Raw genomic sequence first — 20,033 nt, forward strand, 5'->3', positions numbered from 1 at the left:
GGCCTCTATCAAATTATTCTAAATTTTAATTTAATTATAGATATTTTATTTTATTTTTAAAATAAATCTGAGTCTTAAAATTTTTAGGATGTTACATTTTTCTTTAACTTTTTAAAACGGTCTGGTTCTTGTCATTAATAAAAGTTAATATTGACCATTAATTAATAAAAAATGATAAAAAAATATCTTTAAAAATTACCAAAAAATGACTAATAAATTTTTCTGGGTCCTTTACTGTATATTTGTTCTTTTTGTTATTTAGATATCTTTTTTATTATTTTTTTATTAACTAACGATCAAAGTTAATAGTAAGATTCAAATTGTATTGTTTTCAAAAAGTTAAAAAGGAACATTGCATAACAAATGAGTTTAAAGTCTTAAAAGCTCCTGGACCAATAATGTAGGGGCAAATTTACTTTTTTATCTTAATAATTATTAATATTTTTTTAAAACATCTTATATTTAAAAAAATAAATCACTTTAAAAAATGTAAATATAAATTAGGTGAAGGGAGTAATAATGATAATAATAATCATCATGATTAAGATGATATTGATTGATTTATATTTGATTACTGTTCAATCTACTATTTTTTCTCCAACATACTGTTCAATCTATTATACAATTTAAGTGGCCAAAAAATCTATCTATTATAGGATTTTATAAGGTGGTTATCTTCTCTATTTTTGTTTTTTTGGCCAGAGGTGGGGGAATTATCAAACTTTTAAGTTTGACTTATTTAATTAAAAGAATTTAATATGTCAATCAAAAGCTTTCATTCAATGAGATGGCTCTGATTCTCAACTTCTCACAAATCAAATTTGAGTAGATCATGACTCTCATATATCTATTAAAAAATATAAATTTGAGTCCCTATACTTTATTCATTTACTTTATTCATTTTTTGTTATTAATCTCTATATTTTTTGGTATTTTAGATTTTTATATTCTTGTTTTTCAATATTTTAAATTCCTATATTTTGTTTATAGAAAGACTTAAAATACTAAAAAATAAAAATATATAAACCTAAAACATAAAAAAAATACAGAGATTGATAATAAAATATGAGTAAAGTATAAGACTTAAAGTTATATTTTCTCTATATTTATTTATCAAACTCTATATATGCAACCGGCGAGCATAATGTCCATGCCAAATCAGCTCTGATGTGATGAGGACAGTTAAGATTTAAAATTTTATTGTTATTATCATGCTAAAGTGTATTTTTAATTTTTTAATTTTTTATAAAATTTTAATTTGATCTTTTTATTTTATGAAGTATCTTTCAGTACTCAAATCCTTAATACTATTAGTTTCAAATAATTATTGTTTATGCTAGTAATTATTAATGTAAAAAAATTAAATTTAATATATCAACATTTAAAAATATTTTGTCAATATTTAAAAATTCAATATAAGAATTTCTTATTAATGATATTAGGGTTAAAGAATTAAAAAAATTTATAAAATTAAGAGATCAAAATAAAAATTTATATAAAATTAAAAAATTAAATGCATACTTTAAATTTATTATTATTAAAATAAAAATTTATAAAATTTTTAATAAATCAACTCATGAGCAATTTGGAGTTATACTTTAGTTTCTGTTTTTCCTTCTTGGAATGAAATACGTGTAATGTTTGTTATATTTTTTCTTTTTTTATTAGTCTAAAATATACCAAACTCTTCATAAGCTTTGAAGTAGCCGCACATAATTCTTCTCATTTTTAAACATTTAAAACTAATATTCCTAGCTTTTTATTTTATTTTTTCAAACCCCCTACAGTTAATATCTCTATTATCTTATTAAAGAATTTACCATATTAGATCAATGAGATAAAAAAAAAGTAAGATAGTTAAGAAACAATGGTAGCCAAGTCTGTGATTAACAAAATTAAAAAGTTCCAAATATTAATTTTAAACTTTTAAAGAGAGGGTTTTTCGTTCTGTGTAATTGTTTTAAAATTTAGAGGAGTTTGTATATTTTAAGTTTTTTATTATAAATAATGAATAAATAATCATCAATGCTTATTATATTTTCTTATAAGTTTTTCAATCCAAAAAGTACGAGAAACATTTTGCATCCATTCTTCGAATCAAATTCAATTGTTGAAATTTGAAAACACTTCCTATATTAAATTAATAAAATGGAACCTTTCTAAATTTTAAAAAGAGAAGATTCCAAGCTGCAATTCTAAGCGCAGCAGTCGTTCAACTAAACTGAATTTGAATGTCCGCCTTGCTCTTCAGAATCCAACACTTAGCAATTCACATTTTCCTAAAGCAAAAAAAAATAAAATAAAATAAAAAGACTTTCTCATATTCTAAGACATTTTTTATTTTTATATTTTGCCTCCTATCCAAGTGTCAGTTCCAATCTTGATATATTTAATTTATGGAATAATTATTTGTATTGAGCTCAGAATCTTCCAAAATATAAAAGCAGTGGCGTTTGTATGTTCATTAATTTATTTTTTGTCTGTTATGAAAAAGATATAATATTTTTTTAATTTTTTTGAACTGAAATAATGTTTAAGAGAAATAACATTAAAGGATCAAAAGATCAAATTAAATTTAAATAGGAACAAAAAATTTGAAATCATGAAATAAAGTAGTAAATTTTTAGATCAATTCACTCTTGATCCTTATTTTGAATTTGCTAATATTTTTTCGGTTTGCTCTGTTATATTAGACATTTGACTCAAAATTTAATCATTGCTACATTCTTAAGCTTAAACTTAAGATCTTTAGTTAAGTTGATCAACCTCTTAGTTAATTAATCCAAACATTTAATGGTATATTTTTTAGGGTAAGACTTATGTAATCAGCCTTATATACTTAATATATTTATATCTAATCAAATCATGATAAGTGAATTTTAATATGTTAATAAAATTAATAACAAGATTTATTATAAAATGAATAATCTATAAAAGATTCACATATTTTGATTTGATTGAAATAAGTACATTAAATATATAAGATTAAGTATATAATTTTTTTCTATTTTTTAATATTAAACTTGCGCATTAAATATATCATTTTACTTAATATATAATATACTGTAATATTAATTTATGAAGAAACTCGCATCAATGGGTGAACGGATCTGATTCCTTGCATTTATGATAAAGAGTTCGATTGTACTTGTTAGCACAGTTTTTTGCCCTTTAGAAAGAGAATTAAATTGAACGGTCTAAATTTTCGAAGTTGTTTATTTTTTAACTTTTAATTTAGAAATTACTTAAAAATCAAAAACTAAAACTTAAAAAATATTTCTTATTTCATAGTATATTCTTATTATATAGATTGAAAAGCTATATGTATGAATAAGGTAAAATTGAGATTATGAGAAGAGTCCAAATTTAATTATAAAAGCAAAAATGATTACAGACTTTTGATAATCTTATCATATTAAGAGTCGACATTTCATGTGGCTCCACACTATAACAATTCACTCAACTTTTTACCTATCAAAACCTTATATGAATAGCCCTTTATATAACATGAGTCTCTAAATAAAAACACAAATATAATGAGCATGATTTTAAGGAAAGAGTTCCTTGAACTTAAAAGTTTCAATTAACTTTTGAAACTCTTGAATGTGAAATTTATTACAATGTGACCTCATTGAAAGTTGACGATCTTAAAAGTTTTAACTTTATGATACTTCACTTGAACTTTAGTTGATCAGAACCTTTTATGGGATAGTTTTTTTGTGGCACTGACCTTTAAATGAAAGTATTAAAGTCATAAGTACAAATTCAAAGAAAAAGTCTATCTGAAAAAACTAGTTTATTAAAAAGAAAAAGAGCCTCTCATTATAAATCTTACTCTATTTATGAGGCTCTCGTGTATGAAACTCATGACAAAAGCTATTATCATTTAAATTTAACATGAAATTAATATTATATATATGTTGTAAGAATATATATATATATATATATTTTTTTTTTTTTGACCTCGCATTGTAAAAATATTAACACAATGAGAGATTGATAAAAACTATCTAATATAGGCCAATTGGAGCATGGTTAACTAGTTTTAAATTTTTAATGTTCAAGAGCTCTTTAGTACATAAAAAAAATAAAAAATTAATTTTCTTGAATAAGAAATATATCGATATTCTTAAATAAAAATAATAAATGCAGGTGTTATATATTGATAACAAAATATAATTAAGGATAAAGTAAAATACAATGACTTTCCTTTATTTATGCAAAAATTATACGGACTTTTTGAAACCGATACTTTAGTAAACTTTTTGATACCATTAAAAATATTTCATCAAACTAAAAATTGAATTAGGATAATTTTAAGGTAAAGATGCTTAAATCGTGGAAAGAGTATACTTTCTTTGATTCTAAATATAAGATACTTTTAATTACTTCACCAAAACTAAAAAAAATAGTTAAATTATTAAAATGATATAATGTAAAAGAGTTAAAGGGTAATTTCACCCTTGAATTATAGGTTAAAAAATGTCAGAAATTCTAAATTTATTTTCTGTATAATGTTTTTCTTGAACTTTTGAAAACAATGCAACATCACTCATTTCATTGACAAAAGTTAATTTTAATAGTTGATTGGCAAGAAAATTTCAGAAAAAACCAAAAAAAAAATTCTTGATCATTTTCTATAATTTTTAAGATTTTTTTTCATAATTTTTTTGTTTTAAAGTTAGCATTTGTTAATAGTAGAAGTAATATTACACCATTTTTAAAAGTTAAAAAAATTATACAAAAATAAATTTAAGATCATAAATACTTTTAGATATATAATTTAAAAGCAAATTTACTGTTTAACCTACTATGAAATGACCATCCAAGTTTACTCATTTCCAAAGGGACAAATTTTGACAAGAAAATGTCTAGAGAGTTGTAAATGTGGTGATTTTAGACAAAGTTAATTAAACTTCACCATTTTATGTAAAATGATTAATACATAGCACCATCAAATTATTCTAAATGACCAAAATATAAGATTGTTAGAACTTACGAGTACCATTTATAGATAGAAAGTTGATATTAGTGGCAGTTATTGAGTGATTGAATCTTTAAATAACAATATGAAGGGGACGATTGTTTAAAATTAAAAAATAAATGATTTTTTTTGGCGGTTTACAAATTTTATAAAAAAATATTTATTTTTAGAGATTTTATAAATAGTAGACATTATTTTATATTTAGTTACAATAATAAAAAATAATTATTAATTAATTATTTTTAAATTTTATGATATCTTCACCTATCCCTCCTCTTTAAAATATTCTGTCTCATTTATCGTATTAGATTATTTTAAAAAAACTATTTTTAGTAGCTTTTTAAAATAATAAAAAATATGCTATTTTTTATATTTTAATTATTTTTAAAATTTTAAATAAATATCATAAAAACTGACAAAATAATTCTTTTTTTTTTCAAAAAATAAGTTATTTTTTTATGAAATAAATTAAAACAAACGTACCTCTAGATCCTTAGTATCAAGTGATTCATTAAGGGCCGTTATAAAATATTTTCATATGAATTCTCCACTTCACAGGTAAGTAAATATTAATCCTAATTTAAATGATCTATAAAAGATAAGTACCATGTGTTCATCAATGAACCACGAATTTATTTTGAGTTATATTTTGAGATGTGACTCGTATTGATCACTTAATTAATTACACATAAAATTTAATGCAAGTTTAAACGTATCAAACTTGAAAGTTAAGCCAATTCACAGGACCAAATATCTGATTCATTATTAAATAACAAAAATCCCCTTTATTGAAAAATAAAAAGTTCAATTATCAGGTTAAATTTAACTTTTGACAATATAAAATTAGCAAAAGGTTACTCTTTATTTATTATATAGCATACATATTTATTTAGTATTTTATTAATTAAAAATAAATAAAGGAATATAAAATTTTGCTTTTAAAGAATCCATAATTCTTTTTTTTTTCAGAAAAAGAATCCATAATTAAAAATAAAAAAATAAAACATATTTCATTCTTTCAAAAATATAAAAAAATTCTAATTAAATTACACCTTTTAATAAATTAGTTAAATGTATTTAAGTTAAAGTCATTCTTTTCATATTTATTTTTTTTAATAAAATATCTTACTTAAAGGTGAATGATTAAATGATTGAAGTATTAAAAAAATTAAAAAACTCATTATTAAATATACATTAAAAATAATTTTTTTATATTTTTAAACATTTAATTTTAAAAACAAACTTTATATTTTTAATAGAGGAAATAGTGAATATAGCGAGAAATAAAAGCAACATTCAATATTATGGCCTTTATTATTAATTTATTATCATAAACAAAGAAAAAGTAAATAAAATAAAAAGAGTTCCTTGAAACAAACGCATCTCGTGATGGTTTGGGTTAGGGCGTGAGGTTGGGATTGTGGACTTTGTACAGAGAGAAAGAAGAAAGATAAGCAAACAAAGCACTTCCACGCTTCCTCTTCTTTCCTTCTCTTCATCCGCCACCAACCACTACAAAACCATCCTTACCCCTCTCCTTTTCAATCTCTCTCTCTCTCTACAAACCCATTTTCTCTGAGCAAAAAAGTTGAAGCCTTTCTTCTTCTCATGATTGATCAGCAGCATCCCACCATTCCAGAAACCAATCCCTCAAACCCCACCACGCCAATCATGGTTCGTTCTACTTCTTGCTGCCATCTACAATCACACTCCATTTACAGTTTCAATTTCACTTTCTCTCTCTCGCATTCTTCTTCTTCTTCACTGTCTCTAATGGGTTTGAATTCGATTGTGCTTTTTGTTTTTTGTTTTTGTGTGTTTCTGGGTGATTAGGGAGGCGCTGGTGCAGCAGGTGGGGTCAACGAGGAAGATGATGAGGACTTCAATAATGGGGAGGAAGATAACAAGTGGCCGCCATGGCTGGGGCCCCTTCTGCAAACGAGCTTCTTCGTTCAATGCAAAGTCCACGCCGATTCGCACAAGAGTGAATGCAATATGTATTGCTTGGACTGTATGAATGGAGCCCTTTGCTCTGCTTGTCTGGCTTCTCACAGAGACCACAGAGCTATTCAGGTATGAAATTAGGTCAAAATTGCTTCCCTTTTGGAGGGTCGATCATTGAATTCCGATCCAATTCTTCGAAAAATTGAACTCACAATTTCAAAATTATTGCATTTTTGCTCTCTGTAATCCACCAATCTGCTTCTGTAATGGCATGCCTACATTGTTAAGGATCCAATCCCTTTGACTGTTTCAAACCCAAAAAAAAAAAAAAAAAAGTTGTATCTCCTTTCATTGCTGAATTTTTTTAGTCTTCAAAGTCAACAAATGGATTGCCAGTTTCAGTCTTGCTTCTTGAATCTTCTTCTCTTTGAATAACTGATCATCCTTCACTACCCCGATTTCATTGTCCATTTTTTTATTTTCATATATGAATACATACTCTATCCAGATTAAATGGCATGGACTACAATTCTGATGGCTTCTATTTTTCTTTTAAATTTTTGAAAGATAAGGAGGTCTTCATACCATGATGTGATAAGAGTGTCTGAGATTCAGAAATTTCTGGACATAACAGGGGTCCAGACTTACATTATAAACAGTGCCAAGATTGTGTTCTTGAATGAAAGGCCTCAGCCTAGGCCTGGCAAGGGCGTCACCAATACCTGTCAGGTCTGCGAACGCAGCCTGCTTGATTCCTTCAACTTCTGCTCTCTTGGTTGCAAGGTATATCTAATTAATCCCATCTCTTTTTCTTTTTCTGTTTCTCTGTTTTACTTTCTTTTAACCTCTTCATGTCTTGTTTGTGGTTTATATGGCTCTGATCTTTCAGCCTATGTTTATTGGTTTCACCCTCTCATGTGAACTATTGATGCATATGGATTTATCTTTTGGCTTGTCTCTGAAAATTCATTCTCTTCATTGGCAGTTTCAATCTTCATCTTTTGAATACATCACTTTTAGTAATTTACAGTGAATTGATTTTAGGAAGATTGTGGAAAAGGAAATTCTTGGGTTGACTTGGTGTAGAATGAAGGGAAATTCTTGGGAAGAGATATGTATACATGTCTGATGTGTGTTTCACTGAAAATGTCTTCTAAGTTTACTAATATCACCTTCTGATCTTTTACATGTAATTTCTTTGTAAATGTATAGAAAAAGGATGATGGGTGTGAGTAAGTGAATACATGATTCTGTGAATTTGATATACAGCTGATGGATGTTTTCTTTTCTCAGGTTGTTGGAACATCCAAGAAGTTCCGGAAGAAGAAAATGTTAGCAGAGCAAGAGGGTTCTGATGGTGAACAATCAATGAATGGCTTTAGCAATGGAAGCATCAGGAGCAGAATCCAGAGCTTCACGCCATCAACACCGCCACCAACAGCAATGAACTACCGGGCCGCCAAGAGAAGGAAGGGAATTCCTCACAGGGCTCCATTTGGGGCAGGACTCATCATACAATACTGATCCTATAGGGTGGTTTTCAATCACTTACCAACCAATATTTATACTCCAAAACAGCAGATACAGCAGATTTTGCCACTTATAAAGTTGCAAATCTCAGCCAACAAAAAGATATATTTGCTCTATATTTCACCAAGTTACAACACCTGAGCCGTGTTCACTGAGGCCGGTGTTGGAAACTGCTTCTCTATGTTGTATAGAACAACAATAGGAAGGAAAAGAAAAAGGAATCTGAAAAAATATGTGTATGAAAATAGGAAATAAAAATATAGAGTATATAGGTTGGTGTACTTGGTACTGGTATAAGAAATAGCATTCATATATGTAGAAAGGTATCTGATGCTAAATGTACATAGTGGTTTGTAGAAAGGAGTTGATATTGTAGTGTCAAATTATAGAATAAGAATGGTTGTGATGATGATGATGATGGCTACTTATAATATTCTCTTTGTTTGGTACTTGGCCATTCATTGCCTCCTTTGTTGCATCTTTTGAAAGTTGAAATTATGTGTTGTCCTGTTTGGCTGGTGACTGAGTGGTTTATAATGCTGACTGTGATTGGCCTTTTTTCTTCCTCCTCCTCCTCCTTCTTCTCTGCTTTCTTTCTGCTTTTGGTGCTCAACTTTCTTGGTGTGGTTTTCTTTCCCATTGGTATGATTCATCATATCAAATCAATACAATCTAAGATTCCTGCCATGTTCATAAAAAGTGGCCAACTCATCATGGCCAATATATAGCTGTGAGTTCAAAAATGCTTATAAAAAACTTACAAATCTTCCATTAAAAAAGTTTTACCGATTACATCAGTCATGAGATTTTAACTTACAACTTCAAACTATGGACTAATTGTTAGTGGATAAGTTATGCTATTTATAATTTATAAATAATATAGCTTATATATATATATTTGATATCAATGATTTTCAATATTATATGTATATATATATATATATATATAGTATAAAGAGAGGGATAAAAGGAACAAAATAACATATATATAATGTGATAGATATCCTTTTATATAGTGATAATTATTTTGCATTTTTTCTCGGAATTTACAAGTCCTTGGATATAGACGATATATTTTAGATAATATGATATAAAATTTCTAAGTGACTAATAATATATAAGTAAGGGAAATATTATGTATTTATTTATTTATTTATTTAATTATCATTTGGATATTCAATTAAGAAAGGAAAATGGATACTAAGAAGCAAAGTAAATTCATTGAATGGATATATTTCTTTAACATGATTTAGTTCTAATTTGATTGAACCAAACTAGACTTTGTGGGTATAAGCCTCTCATTGTTCCAATTAGTTTCTTTCATAAAACTTGAATTAGAGTATAGTAGGTGCGTTTGGTTGGAGAGGAAAATGGGGAGGAGAAAAAGGAAACGAGAGATTTTCATGATTTTAATTTTAAAAATTTAGAAAAATGGGATTAAAAGCTCTTAATTAATTTTCTTTATTTTTTTGTCTTACATATTCTGTTTATTATTTTTTAAAAAAAATTGAACTCATTAAAATTTTCTTTCCTCTCCCAAGAAATATTAGACGTTGAATTACAAGGTAGTTTTAGTTAATATGATTTAATTTTTATTGATAGGCGTAGGCTTTTACCTACTTAGTTGTGGAAACATACCTTTGTTGAAAATTTTGTGATAAAGCAAACCAATTGACACGTTGAGGTGATTGTCTTCTTCAGTTTACAAATCAGATCTAAAGTAAGTTGAAAATGAGATAATGGTTTAGATTAAAAATCTTATTATAATATTATTTTTATAGCAAGAATAAAAACTAGTGTCAAATTCTCATTAGTTGTTTAGGTCATGGTTTTGTTTGTGAATTGAGTATAAGGGAAAAAATTAAGGCATTCAGATAAATATGGCATCATTATTATCAAGCTTATTTTAATGTTAAACATAAAAATTTAACGTCAATAAAGCTATCATCTCGTTGGCCAAAAGTGATTCTTTACACGTCATACTATTATCTTGAAGATTATTTACTATTAGGTACCTAATATTCCAATAAGAATAACACTACTTATGACCCAGCACTTTATTTAAGGTTTAGTATAGATCTTTACGTTTTTTTTTAATGTTTCAAGTTTATACACTTTTTTTAATCTACAATGTTCATCCCTATATTTTTATAAAAATATTGACATAACATAAATAGTATTAATAGTGTTAATATATCAATTAACGTCATTAATTTTGTGCTTACATGTCAAATTGATACTAACATAAATTTTTTAAAGAGCAAACATTTTTAAAAAAAGCCTATAAAATAAAAAGCCTAACATAAACTCTTTAAATTTTTGCTTATTAAAAAATCTATATCAATATCTTTATTTCGCTTTTTTTAATTTTTGCTGATTAAAAAATCTACGTCAACATTTTTGTTTCATTTAATGTGGACTTTTTTTTTAACAAAAATTGCTTATTAAAAAAAATTTATTCTAGTATCTTTATTTCATTTGATATAGTTTTTTTTAAAAAAATTTGCTTATTAAAAATCCATATCAACATCAATTTGACATGTAATTATAAAATTAACTATATTAATTAACATGTCAGTATCATTAACATCATTTATGCTATATCAATTCTTATAAAAATGTAAGGATTAACGTTGTAGAAAGAAAAAAAATATAAAGGCTTAAAACATGTAAAAAAAAGTATAGGAACCTAAATCAAACCTAAATAAAATGCAAGAATTAAAAGTCCCTTTCAATTAATATAAACTCGAGCATTCTCGACAAATAAATCCCTTGACTTTCAGATAATTAAATAATATATAAATCATATCAAATACTAACTGGTTCCATTCATGGCACGGGTTTTGAAAAATAAATTATTCTATTTAGAGCTTATAAATAATGAGCTTTATTAGATTTTTTTATTATTATTTATATTTATAAATAAAAAAATTGAAGCATATGCTGCCCCAAAAAGTTTAAAAGGTGTTATTTTATTTTATCTTTTTCCTAAAGGTTGAAAAAATTTACTTTTGATGTCTTTTTTCTTTCAAAATCTTAATAAACTTTTATGAAATAGTCTCATATAGTGCAGCAGCTATTACTTATTCTTGCTTTTCTTTTAAAAATAAAAGTCAGACTTTTTTCTTGTTTTTATTTATATTCATACAATCACAATTTTCCTTGATGCAAGGGCTAAACTCTAAACTGAACCCTTGCTAAAAGCTATATGAATTGTATAACAATATTTTTATTTCAAAAACATGTTAATTAAAGAGGAAAAAATTAATCAAATAGTCCAAAGTATTTGTATTTTATGAAAAAAAAGTGCCACGTATATACATATATATAGAAAAACCTCTGCGAAAGTTAACTCAATTTTCTATTAAAATAATTTAACTATATTTAAAATATGTCCCTAAGGAAAATGACATACTAAGACAACGACTGATACTGCGTCGTTTTATAAGCGTGTAAGCTGTAATACCGGTAAGGTAAACGAATCGAAAGTGACCCCACAATACACGCCGCCTATGCGGAAGCCTCCGTGAATGGTCAAGCACCTGATTGTTGCCTCTCGTTTTCGTCGTAGCTTCCATAACCAATAAAATTACGCCACGCGTCCTCAATTATTGATTTCTTTCGTTAACCATTGTTTTCTTTCTTAATGAATCAAACCCGCTTGTCGCCGTACTTTACTGAAAATTACAAATAGAAAAATCATGCACCACAAAAAATAATTATACTTTTGTTATTTTCTTTTGTTTTTAAAAAATATAAAAAAACAATTATGTTAATTAGGAATATATCTTATCCTTACAGATAGTGTTATCTGTATAAATTTTATATTTATATTTATATTATATTAATATATAAAAACAATGATGTCCCCCCATAAGTAATGTTATAGAAATTTTGGAACATAAAAAAAGTAAAAGTATATGGACCTACAATATTAAAAAAATATAAAGATTTATAACAAAACTCGAGTAAAGTATAGAGACCTAAATTTATATTTGTTTAATTGTAATTAAATATGTAAATATGTATACACGAATATGATGCTGATATGAAATGAATGTGATATATACCAATAAATATATTCTTGTATTTTATTTTTATTTTATCAAAAGTGACAATCATTAAATTATTGAAGCATTAATGGTAGTGGGTTGTTGGTGAGGGGCCGAAGAATATGACAAGTGGTATAAATTAAACTTAATTTAATACTTTTTCAAGTTTGATCTGAAGATAGGAGAATTTTAATCAAGTTACCCAGTTTAAAAAAATTAATTAATCATAATTATTATATCTAAAATTAAAATATTTGGATTCAAATGCTCTTATAGTTAATGTTTACTTTTTTTCTCTAACTTAATGATACTATCCATTTATCAGAGATAATTTGACAAAAAATTTGATTAGAACTACACAATACAAAAAACTTGACAAATCACAGCAACTCATATTGAACTTCATTAAAGTCACATTAATCGTTGAAAATATAAGATTAAGGGCTCGTTTGTTTTAGTTTATTTTATAAAAAAATTACTTTTTTAAAAAAATTATTTTGTGAGTTTTTATGATATACATTTAAACTTTTAAAAATAATTAAAATATGAGAAAAAGTAGATATTTGATTATTTTAAAAAGCTACTTTGAGTATTTTTTTAAAAATAATCTAATGTGATAGATGAGAGAGTGTGTTTTAAAGAGTTGGGATACATGAAGATATCATAAAAATTTAAAATAATATAATAATAAATTATTTTTATAAAATAAAAATTAAGGAAGATATCATAAAATTTAAAATTAACTAATTAATAATCACTTTTTTATTATTATAATTAAATTTAAAATAATGTCTACTTTTTATAAAATATTTATAAAATAAATATTTTTTTATAAAATCTCTAAACTATTTAAAAATTAGTTATTTTTTAATCTTAAATAAAAAGACCTTAAATCAAACCAAATCACTTTATGATGGGGTATATTGCTTTTTTTTTTTTCATTGTTGATATCGAGTAGAAGACAAGGAAATATAAATTTTTTTAATTGAAAAAATAAATTAAATGTTGTATAAAGTAGAGAATTTTTCTGTGGGTCTCAAATACACGCTGCGTTACCATATAGCACATCAGAAAAAGTATCGTAAATTTAATATTTGCCTAACATATTAGTACTTTTTACTACGAATTTTTTATAATTAAATAAAAATACAGCTTACCATTATGTTTATAATGTGAAACTAGACTTTCCCTCGATATTCCATGTTACCAGCGCTGTCCAACCCTTCTTTTTTTGTTTTTTCGTTTTTTGGGTCAAAACCTTACTCTACTTCAATTCTAGAAGACATAAAAATAAGTAATAGTTGATATTTCATGAATTTTAGTTAAAAAATTCAACGTAACAAGAACCCAAAATATTTTAAATACACTGATTTAGTACTCGTTTAGTTTCACATTATAAGCATAAATACATGCTTTTATAACTTTTGAGACAACTTCTGTCACAACATTTTAATAATTGTTGTGGGCTTTCAAAACAACGTTTTTCCTTTTCTTTTAGCAAACAATTGATTCCTAAAGTTGCAATAAAAAAACGACTTTACAGATTTCACTTGATCGTTAAGCAAATTAAAGGGGAAGAGTGACAAGAAGAAAATGAAAGAAGTATATTGTTCCATTATGAGCAACGTAACAAGCTCAATGCTAATCAATCCTTAATTAAAGGATGATAAAGTAATCACCCCTAAATTATGGTCCCCATATGGACGCCATAGAGAATAATACTAGCAACGCAAATTCTACGGTACGTTTGGTCAAAAATTTGGAAATGACCCACTCCACTCACAATAAAATCAAAATCTTTTTTTAAAAAGTTGTTTGGAATCGTCTGCAAACTAATTTCACAAAAGTTGAGGGTGCTAGAAAATACTAACGAGTAAGTCCTTTCTGCTGCAATTTACTAAAAACTCCCAATTCAAAATATAAATAGTTTCTTTTAAAAAAAATCACGTACTAATAAAGTTTTTACTTTTATAAAAATATATATTTTTCCTTTTTATCCCTATGCACTCTAGGATAAGTAAGATATATATTTATATAAATAGCTAGATTTATAAATATAAATAAATAAATATAAGGGGTAAAATGAAGAATATATTTTTTTACATGTACTAAATTGTTTATATTTTGAACTAAAATTAACGGAAGAAAAATGGTTATATTTTGAAATGGAACAAATATTTTTCTTCACACTAAACGAGATTGCCCAAAAGCACTCATTCGGATTATAGTCTAAAAAATATTTTAAAAGTTTTACCCGGTCCAAAATATAAAGCATTTGGTAGCTTTTATAATTATTTTTTCCAACCATATACACTTACTCCATTTATTATTCTTTTTGAAAAACATGATGCATTAAAGTTTTTTAGTTATCATTATCAAAGCGCTTATATAAAATATTTAATAAAGGTAAAATTGAAAAGATATAAGTTTTTCTTTTAATATATTAAGATTTGAACTAATTTTTTTTTAACAGTGAATTAGTTACTAATATCCTACATTTTGATTCAGTATAGCTTAAATTAGTCAAACAAATCAAGCTTATACTTTTTGGATCTCTCCTTGAGAAATGAAATTGGGAGCTCCAACTCAAGCAAAATTGCTTGGCAAAGACTGGTTGCTCAAGCCCCCTGGAATATGGAAATCTAGTGACATAGCTTTCATGAGCACGCACAACATAATTAATGACCTCAAACTGCAAGCAAGGATGTCAATCTCAAACACAACATATAAGGACTTGCATTCTAAATGGAGATGGCTTGGTCTATCTCAATGGAACAGTTGCTTGTGATGTAGTGACAGACTTGCTCCTGATAATCAAGAATTGTGGATCCTAGGCTTCGCCAAACTCTTGGCTACCAACCTAACATGCTAGTAGAATTCTTGAAGAGTTTAATTTTTGCAGGGATGAAAATTATCCACAAGTTAACATTTTCAATGACTCAATGAAATATATTAACCTAATCCAAAATGAACACTCTCAACACCACCCTCTCTTTTAATACTATTAAAATCAAGGATCCTTCTGTTCACATTTAGATTGTTTCCTTAAATCATGTTTTTAAGGAGGCCAATTGGTACATTGACTAGCTTGCTCAACAAGCTAACATGCTGGGTGTACAGATCTTTTTTTATTTGATTGGTTATACTTTTTTTGTTTTTCTAGACAATTTTTACCGTGGCTTTGTAATTTTTTTAAAAATATTTTTATCAATATTATACAATTCATCACCAAACCTTTAGCCCTTTAGGTAGTATCATCTATTCATTTTGTAGGATAGACTCTGTTAAACAATCAGACTATAAATATTTCACAATATTAAAATTTCATTAGATTTTACTCTATCAAACTTTATATCATTAAGTCTGGTAAAAACACTTTATCTTCATACAATTAAATCCTACTCCATCCATTTTTTATTATGGGGTATTTTATTAGAGTTACATTGCAATTTCACTCCTAAATTATGAGGCCAGAAGTGTCTGTGATCTAAAACTTATCTTTTGTACAATGTCTCATCTCAACTTGTGAAAATGGTGAGATATAATCCCTACTATTAATAAAAAAATAAATTTAATTATTAGTTGACCAAAAAAAGACAAAAAATGATCTTAAAAATTATAAAAAAATTAAAAATTAATAAATTTTTAAAAATGGTGTAATATAACCACTACTATTAATAAAAATTAATTTTGACCGTCAATTGATCCAAAAAAAAAATAAAAAATGACCAAAAAATTAAATTAAATGATCTAAAAATTACAAAAAAGAACCCAAAAAATTTACAAAAAATGACAAAGAAAAATTTTATTGGTCATTTTTAGTTTCGGGTAAAAGAGTAGATTGGACCCTAAATGTCTAGGAGTATTTGGGACCCCTAAACTTATTTTTGATACACTATTCCCCTTTAATTTTTGAGAATGGTACAATCTAGCTTCTATTAATAAAAGTTAACTTTAATTGTTAGTTGACCAGAAAATAATAAAAAAGAACCTCAAAATTATAAAAAGGATAATAAATTTTTCTTGATCATTTTTTATAAATTTTGAGTCCTTTACCATAACTTTTTTGTTATCTTCTGTAATTTTTAAGATCTTTTTTTATTGTTTTTTAATCAATTAATAGTTAAAGTTAATTTTTATTAATGATAGAAGTCAGATTGTATCACTTTCAAAATTAAATAGAAACATTACATTAAAAATGAATTTAAAATGTCAAACATTCATTGACCTATAATTTAAAAACTAATTTGCTCTTTTCTTGTATATAATGATTAGATATTTCCAAGAAAAAATGTCCCTTGATTTCTCAAAGCTTGAAGATTGGTTGCGATGAAACAAAAGTTTTTGTTTCAATGTGAAAGCAACTAAAGCTATCTCTAATGCTTGAAGCATTAATAATTTGAGGACAAAATCTTCAACTTGAAATTCTCTCCCAGCTGTAATTTTCAAATGGACAAGCCACCCTTAAATTATATTTATAATTACGCGAATCAAACGTATGTGCGTACGTGCATTTCTCAAGTACTATCTATTTATCTGACACACGACCTATTTAGAGCTAGCTCAATTAATAAGGATAAAGTTAAGTGTGGATAAAAGTTAAAAGTTTAAATCTTTTATGTAACTAAAGAAAAATTCCTACTCAAGATTTTGCAATTATTTTATTACTAAATGGTCCACTTTTATATATTAATTAGTTTTGAAAGTAAACCATATTAAACTATGATTGATTCACTTTTTTTTTTTGTGGTTCTAAATCAAACCAATAAATATTAGTTAAAATAAATTTCATTTTGTCATTGTCTTTATGAATAGTTAATGGCAAGACAGTTGAAGGGAAGCTTCCTCTTACTTGAAGCCATGACACTCACGAATTGCTTCTTTGGTGCTTATACTTGGAAGTACTTCGTCCATCGGATCTTATTTATTGGACAAAATTTTAAAGCTGTATTTAGTCTTAAATACTTCATTTGTTTAAACATGGAAGACATTTTTTTTAAGAAGTTGGATGTTAAAAAATATAAAATATTTTTAATCTTTTGAGATATAATCATTGCCTTTTTTAAAAAAATGTCCATATTAATAATGACTTTATATTTATTATAGGGTCTTTAATAGGGATAAATATGAAAAAATAAGGTTAGTTAAAAAATAAATAACTACTTTATTGGAAGATGAGATTCGATTAAAAATGTTTTATATTTTTTAGGGAGGGAGTATAAGATAAAGATTTGGTAATTAATTTTGTTGTCTTTTTTATACAAGTAATTAATTTTTTTCTTGAGTATTGCCCCTTGTGCGGTTGCACCAATTAGTTGTAATTTATAGACAAACATTTTTGTGGTCATTAATTTTAGTGAAGGGAAAAATTTAAAAGCTAAATAATTTTATAGTTTAAAGATATTAATTATATATTGTTCCTTAATAACTGTAAAGTTAATTAATTATGACTTGTAGTTAGGACCAGAGAAAGGAAGTATTAATCACGACTACTTCTAATCATTATTGTTATATTTAGAATCACAAAAAAGATTTTTTTTTCCTCATATGAAAGGTATAATGATTTATTGTTTTAAAATTATAATCATACTTAAAATGTGTTAAAAAAAATTGCATGGAGCTCAAAAGAAACCATAATGTTTGTCGTCTTAATAATGTGATTTTCCATAACTTTATGTTTTATATTGATATTGATTATTTAGATAAGATGTAATGTCATTGATAATATTACATTGGATGCAATATTGATAACAATGATTAGTTATATATATCACGAGATAAGGCTTACACGTCACGTATGATTATCATTGCCATAGTCATCAATAATACATTTGAAAATAATATCCCTCCAATCATTGTTCTGTCTTGATTTTAAGTAAAATAATAATAATAATTTATAATTTAACGAAAATATATAATACATTATTCAAGTTGTAGAATTAAAAAATTCACACATTTTTTAATCAAACCGCTCGACATTTTTCAGAAGCCATATTAAATTTTGACTAATGTAAATTAAGTTAGATAAGACTACAAGAAATTTACCCCCATTTATTTTCAATTAATATGATTCACTTTTTTTTCCCTGTCCGCTATAAATACTCTAACATTCTTCCACGGTCATTGATCATAAATTGAGAGGTTAACAATTCAACAATGAAGAAAAAGTGGCATGTCAAGAGCATTAAGTAATTCAGAGAAAATGTCAATAGATTTTTTTTATTATTCTTTTTTTTTTGGGGCTTGGTTTGGACATTGAAAAATTCAGCAGAATTATTAACGACATTATTGAGTTCATGGCTTCAATTATGTGGGCTTTGAATATGCATATAAAAAGAGAATTCAAAGTCTTGTCGGCCCATGAATAGGTTGTTGAAATTGAGACGGAACTTGACGTCTCTTCACTAAAATTATGGAAGGTTCTGCAATAATGCTCCTTGTCCTGTATATTTTTAAAAATTTATTTTATTTCTAAACATAAAAAATGTCATCATATTTTTAAATAATTAAAAAACTTTGCTATTGTCTTGGAAAAAAAGAAAGAGATATTAATTGTGTACTTTACTCACTATCACTAAGATATTATTCCCTCCGTCTCAAATTATAAAATAATTTTAGATAAAATCTTACATATCAATAAATCTTATTAAAAATATTCAACAACCTTATCTTTTCAAACAAAAATATAAACTTTTAAAAATACTTATCATTTAATATATTAAAAAGAAAAGAGATGAAAATTAATTATAAAGAGAGGAAGGATAATATTGCAATTGGTACATTTAATGAAACTTTAATCTACTCAAATTTTATATTTTAGGATAAAAAACTCTTTCAAAAGTATCTTATAATTTAGGATGGAGGTAGTAATTGACATTATTAGATGTAAAATTAAAAAATTATTGTGATTTATTGTGATTTCAACTAAATAAAATATTTTTATTGGTATTCAAGAGTAGGTTGAAAGCACCTTATTATGTATAGGGATAGAGAAAGTACTCTCTCGATCTCTCTACATTAAATTATAAGATACTTTTAGATAAAATCATACATAGTAATAAAATTCATTAAATACACTTCACAACCTTATTTTTTTAGAATAAAAATATAAATTTTTAAAAATACCCTTCATTTAATATTATGTTTATAAAAGGATATTAAAAAGTGAATATAATAAAAACGGTAATATTATAAAAATATCATTAATAAAACTTTATTTTTATCAAACTGTCTTGTATTTTAAGATGTTAAATCCCTCGTAAAAGTGTCTTATAATTTGAGAGAGGGAATAGAAAAAATATAACTTTTAATCTCTATTTTTTAAATTATCAATTTAGTCTTTAAATTTTGATTTAAGAAGACTCATTTTTTTAATTTATTGAGTTTAGGAATTATTGAGTTTAAAAGAACTCATCTTTTTAATTTATTGAGTTTACAAAGAAGATTGCAGGAGGCATCGATGAAAAAATTTAAATAGATAACTTTAAACCTTATTAAGAGAAGTAAATGAAAGCTAAAAAAAA

At 25.6% G+C, this 20,033-nt stretch overlaps 1 protein-coding gene across 1 annotated transcript; it reads left to right on the top strand.

The window, feature by feature from the left end:
* The first annotated feature begins 6,419 nt into the window (after positions 1-6,419).
* LOC129312627 (protein RGF1 INDUCIBLE TRANSCRIPTION FACTOR 1-like) lies at positions 6,420-8,907 on the top strand. The gene is made up of 4 exons (XM_054955303.1): positions 6,420-6,658; positions 6,818-7,057; positions 7,496-7,711; positions 8,222-8,907. Exons 1-4 carry the CDS (start codon positions 6,593-6,595, stop codon positions 8,450-8,452), a joined length of 753 nt encoding a protein of 250 aa, XP_054811278.1. The 5' UTR covers positions 6,420-6,592; the 3' UTR covers positions 8,453-8,907.
* The last annotated feature ends 11,126 nt before the right edge of the window (positions 8,908-20,033 follow it).

Source organism: Prosopis cineraria, unplaced genomic scaffold (genome assembly GCF_029017545.1).
Source record: "Prosopis cineraria cultivar Desert tree isolate PC_DT_omini unplaced genomic scaffold, ASM2901754v1 PC6, whole genome shotgun sequence".
Lineage (NCBI taxonomy): Eukaryota > Viridiplantae > Streptophyta > Magnoliopsida > Fabales > Fabaceae > Prosopis > Prosopis cineraria.

What these genes read in the sequence shown, in the direction of transcription:
- LOC129312627 (XM_054955303.1), top strand. Translation starts at nt 6,593, where the DNA reads ATGATTGATCAGCAGCATCCCACCATTCCAGAAACCAATCCCTCAAAC. An exon ending in ACCCCACCACGCCAATCATG is followed by an intron (nt 6,659 to 6,817) that starts GTTCGTTCTACT and finishes CTGGGTGATTAG; the next exon opens with GGAGGCGCTGGTGCAGCAGG. An exon ending in TCTGCTCTCTTGGTTGCAAG is followed by an intron (nt 7,712 to 8,221) that starts GTATATCTAATT and finishes TTCTTTTCTCAG; the next exon opens with GTTGTTGGAACATCCAAGAA.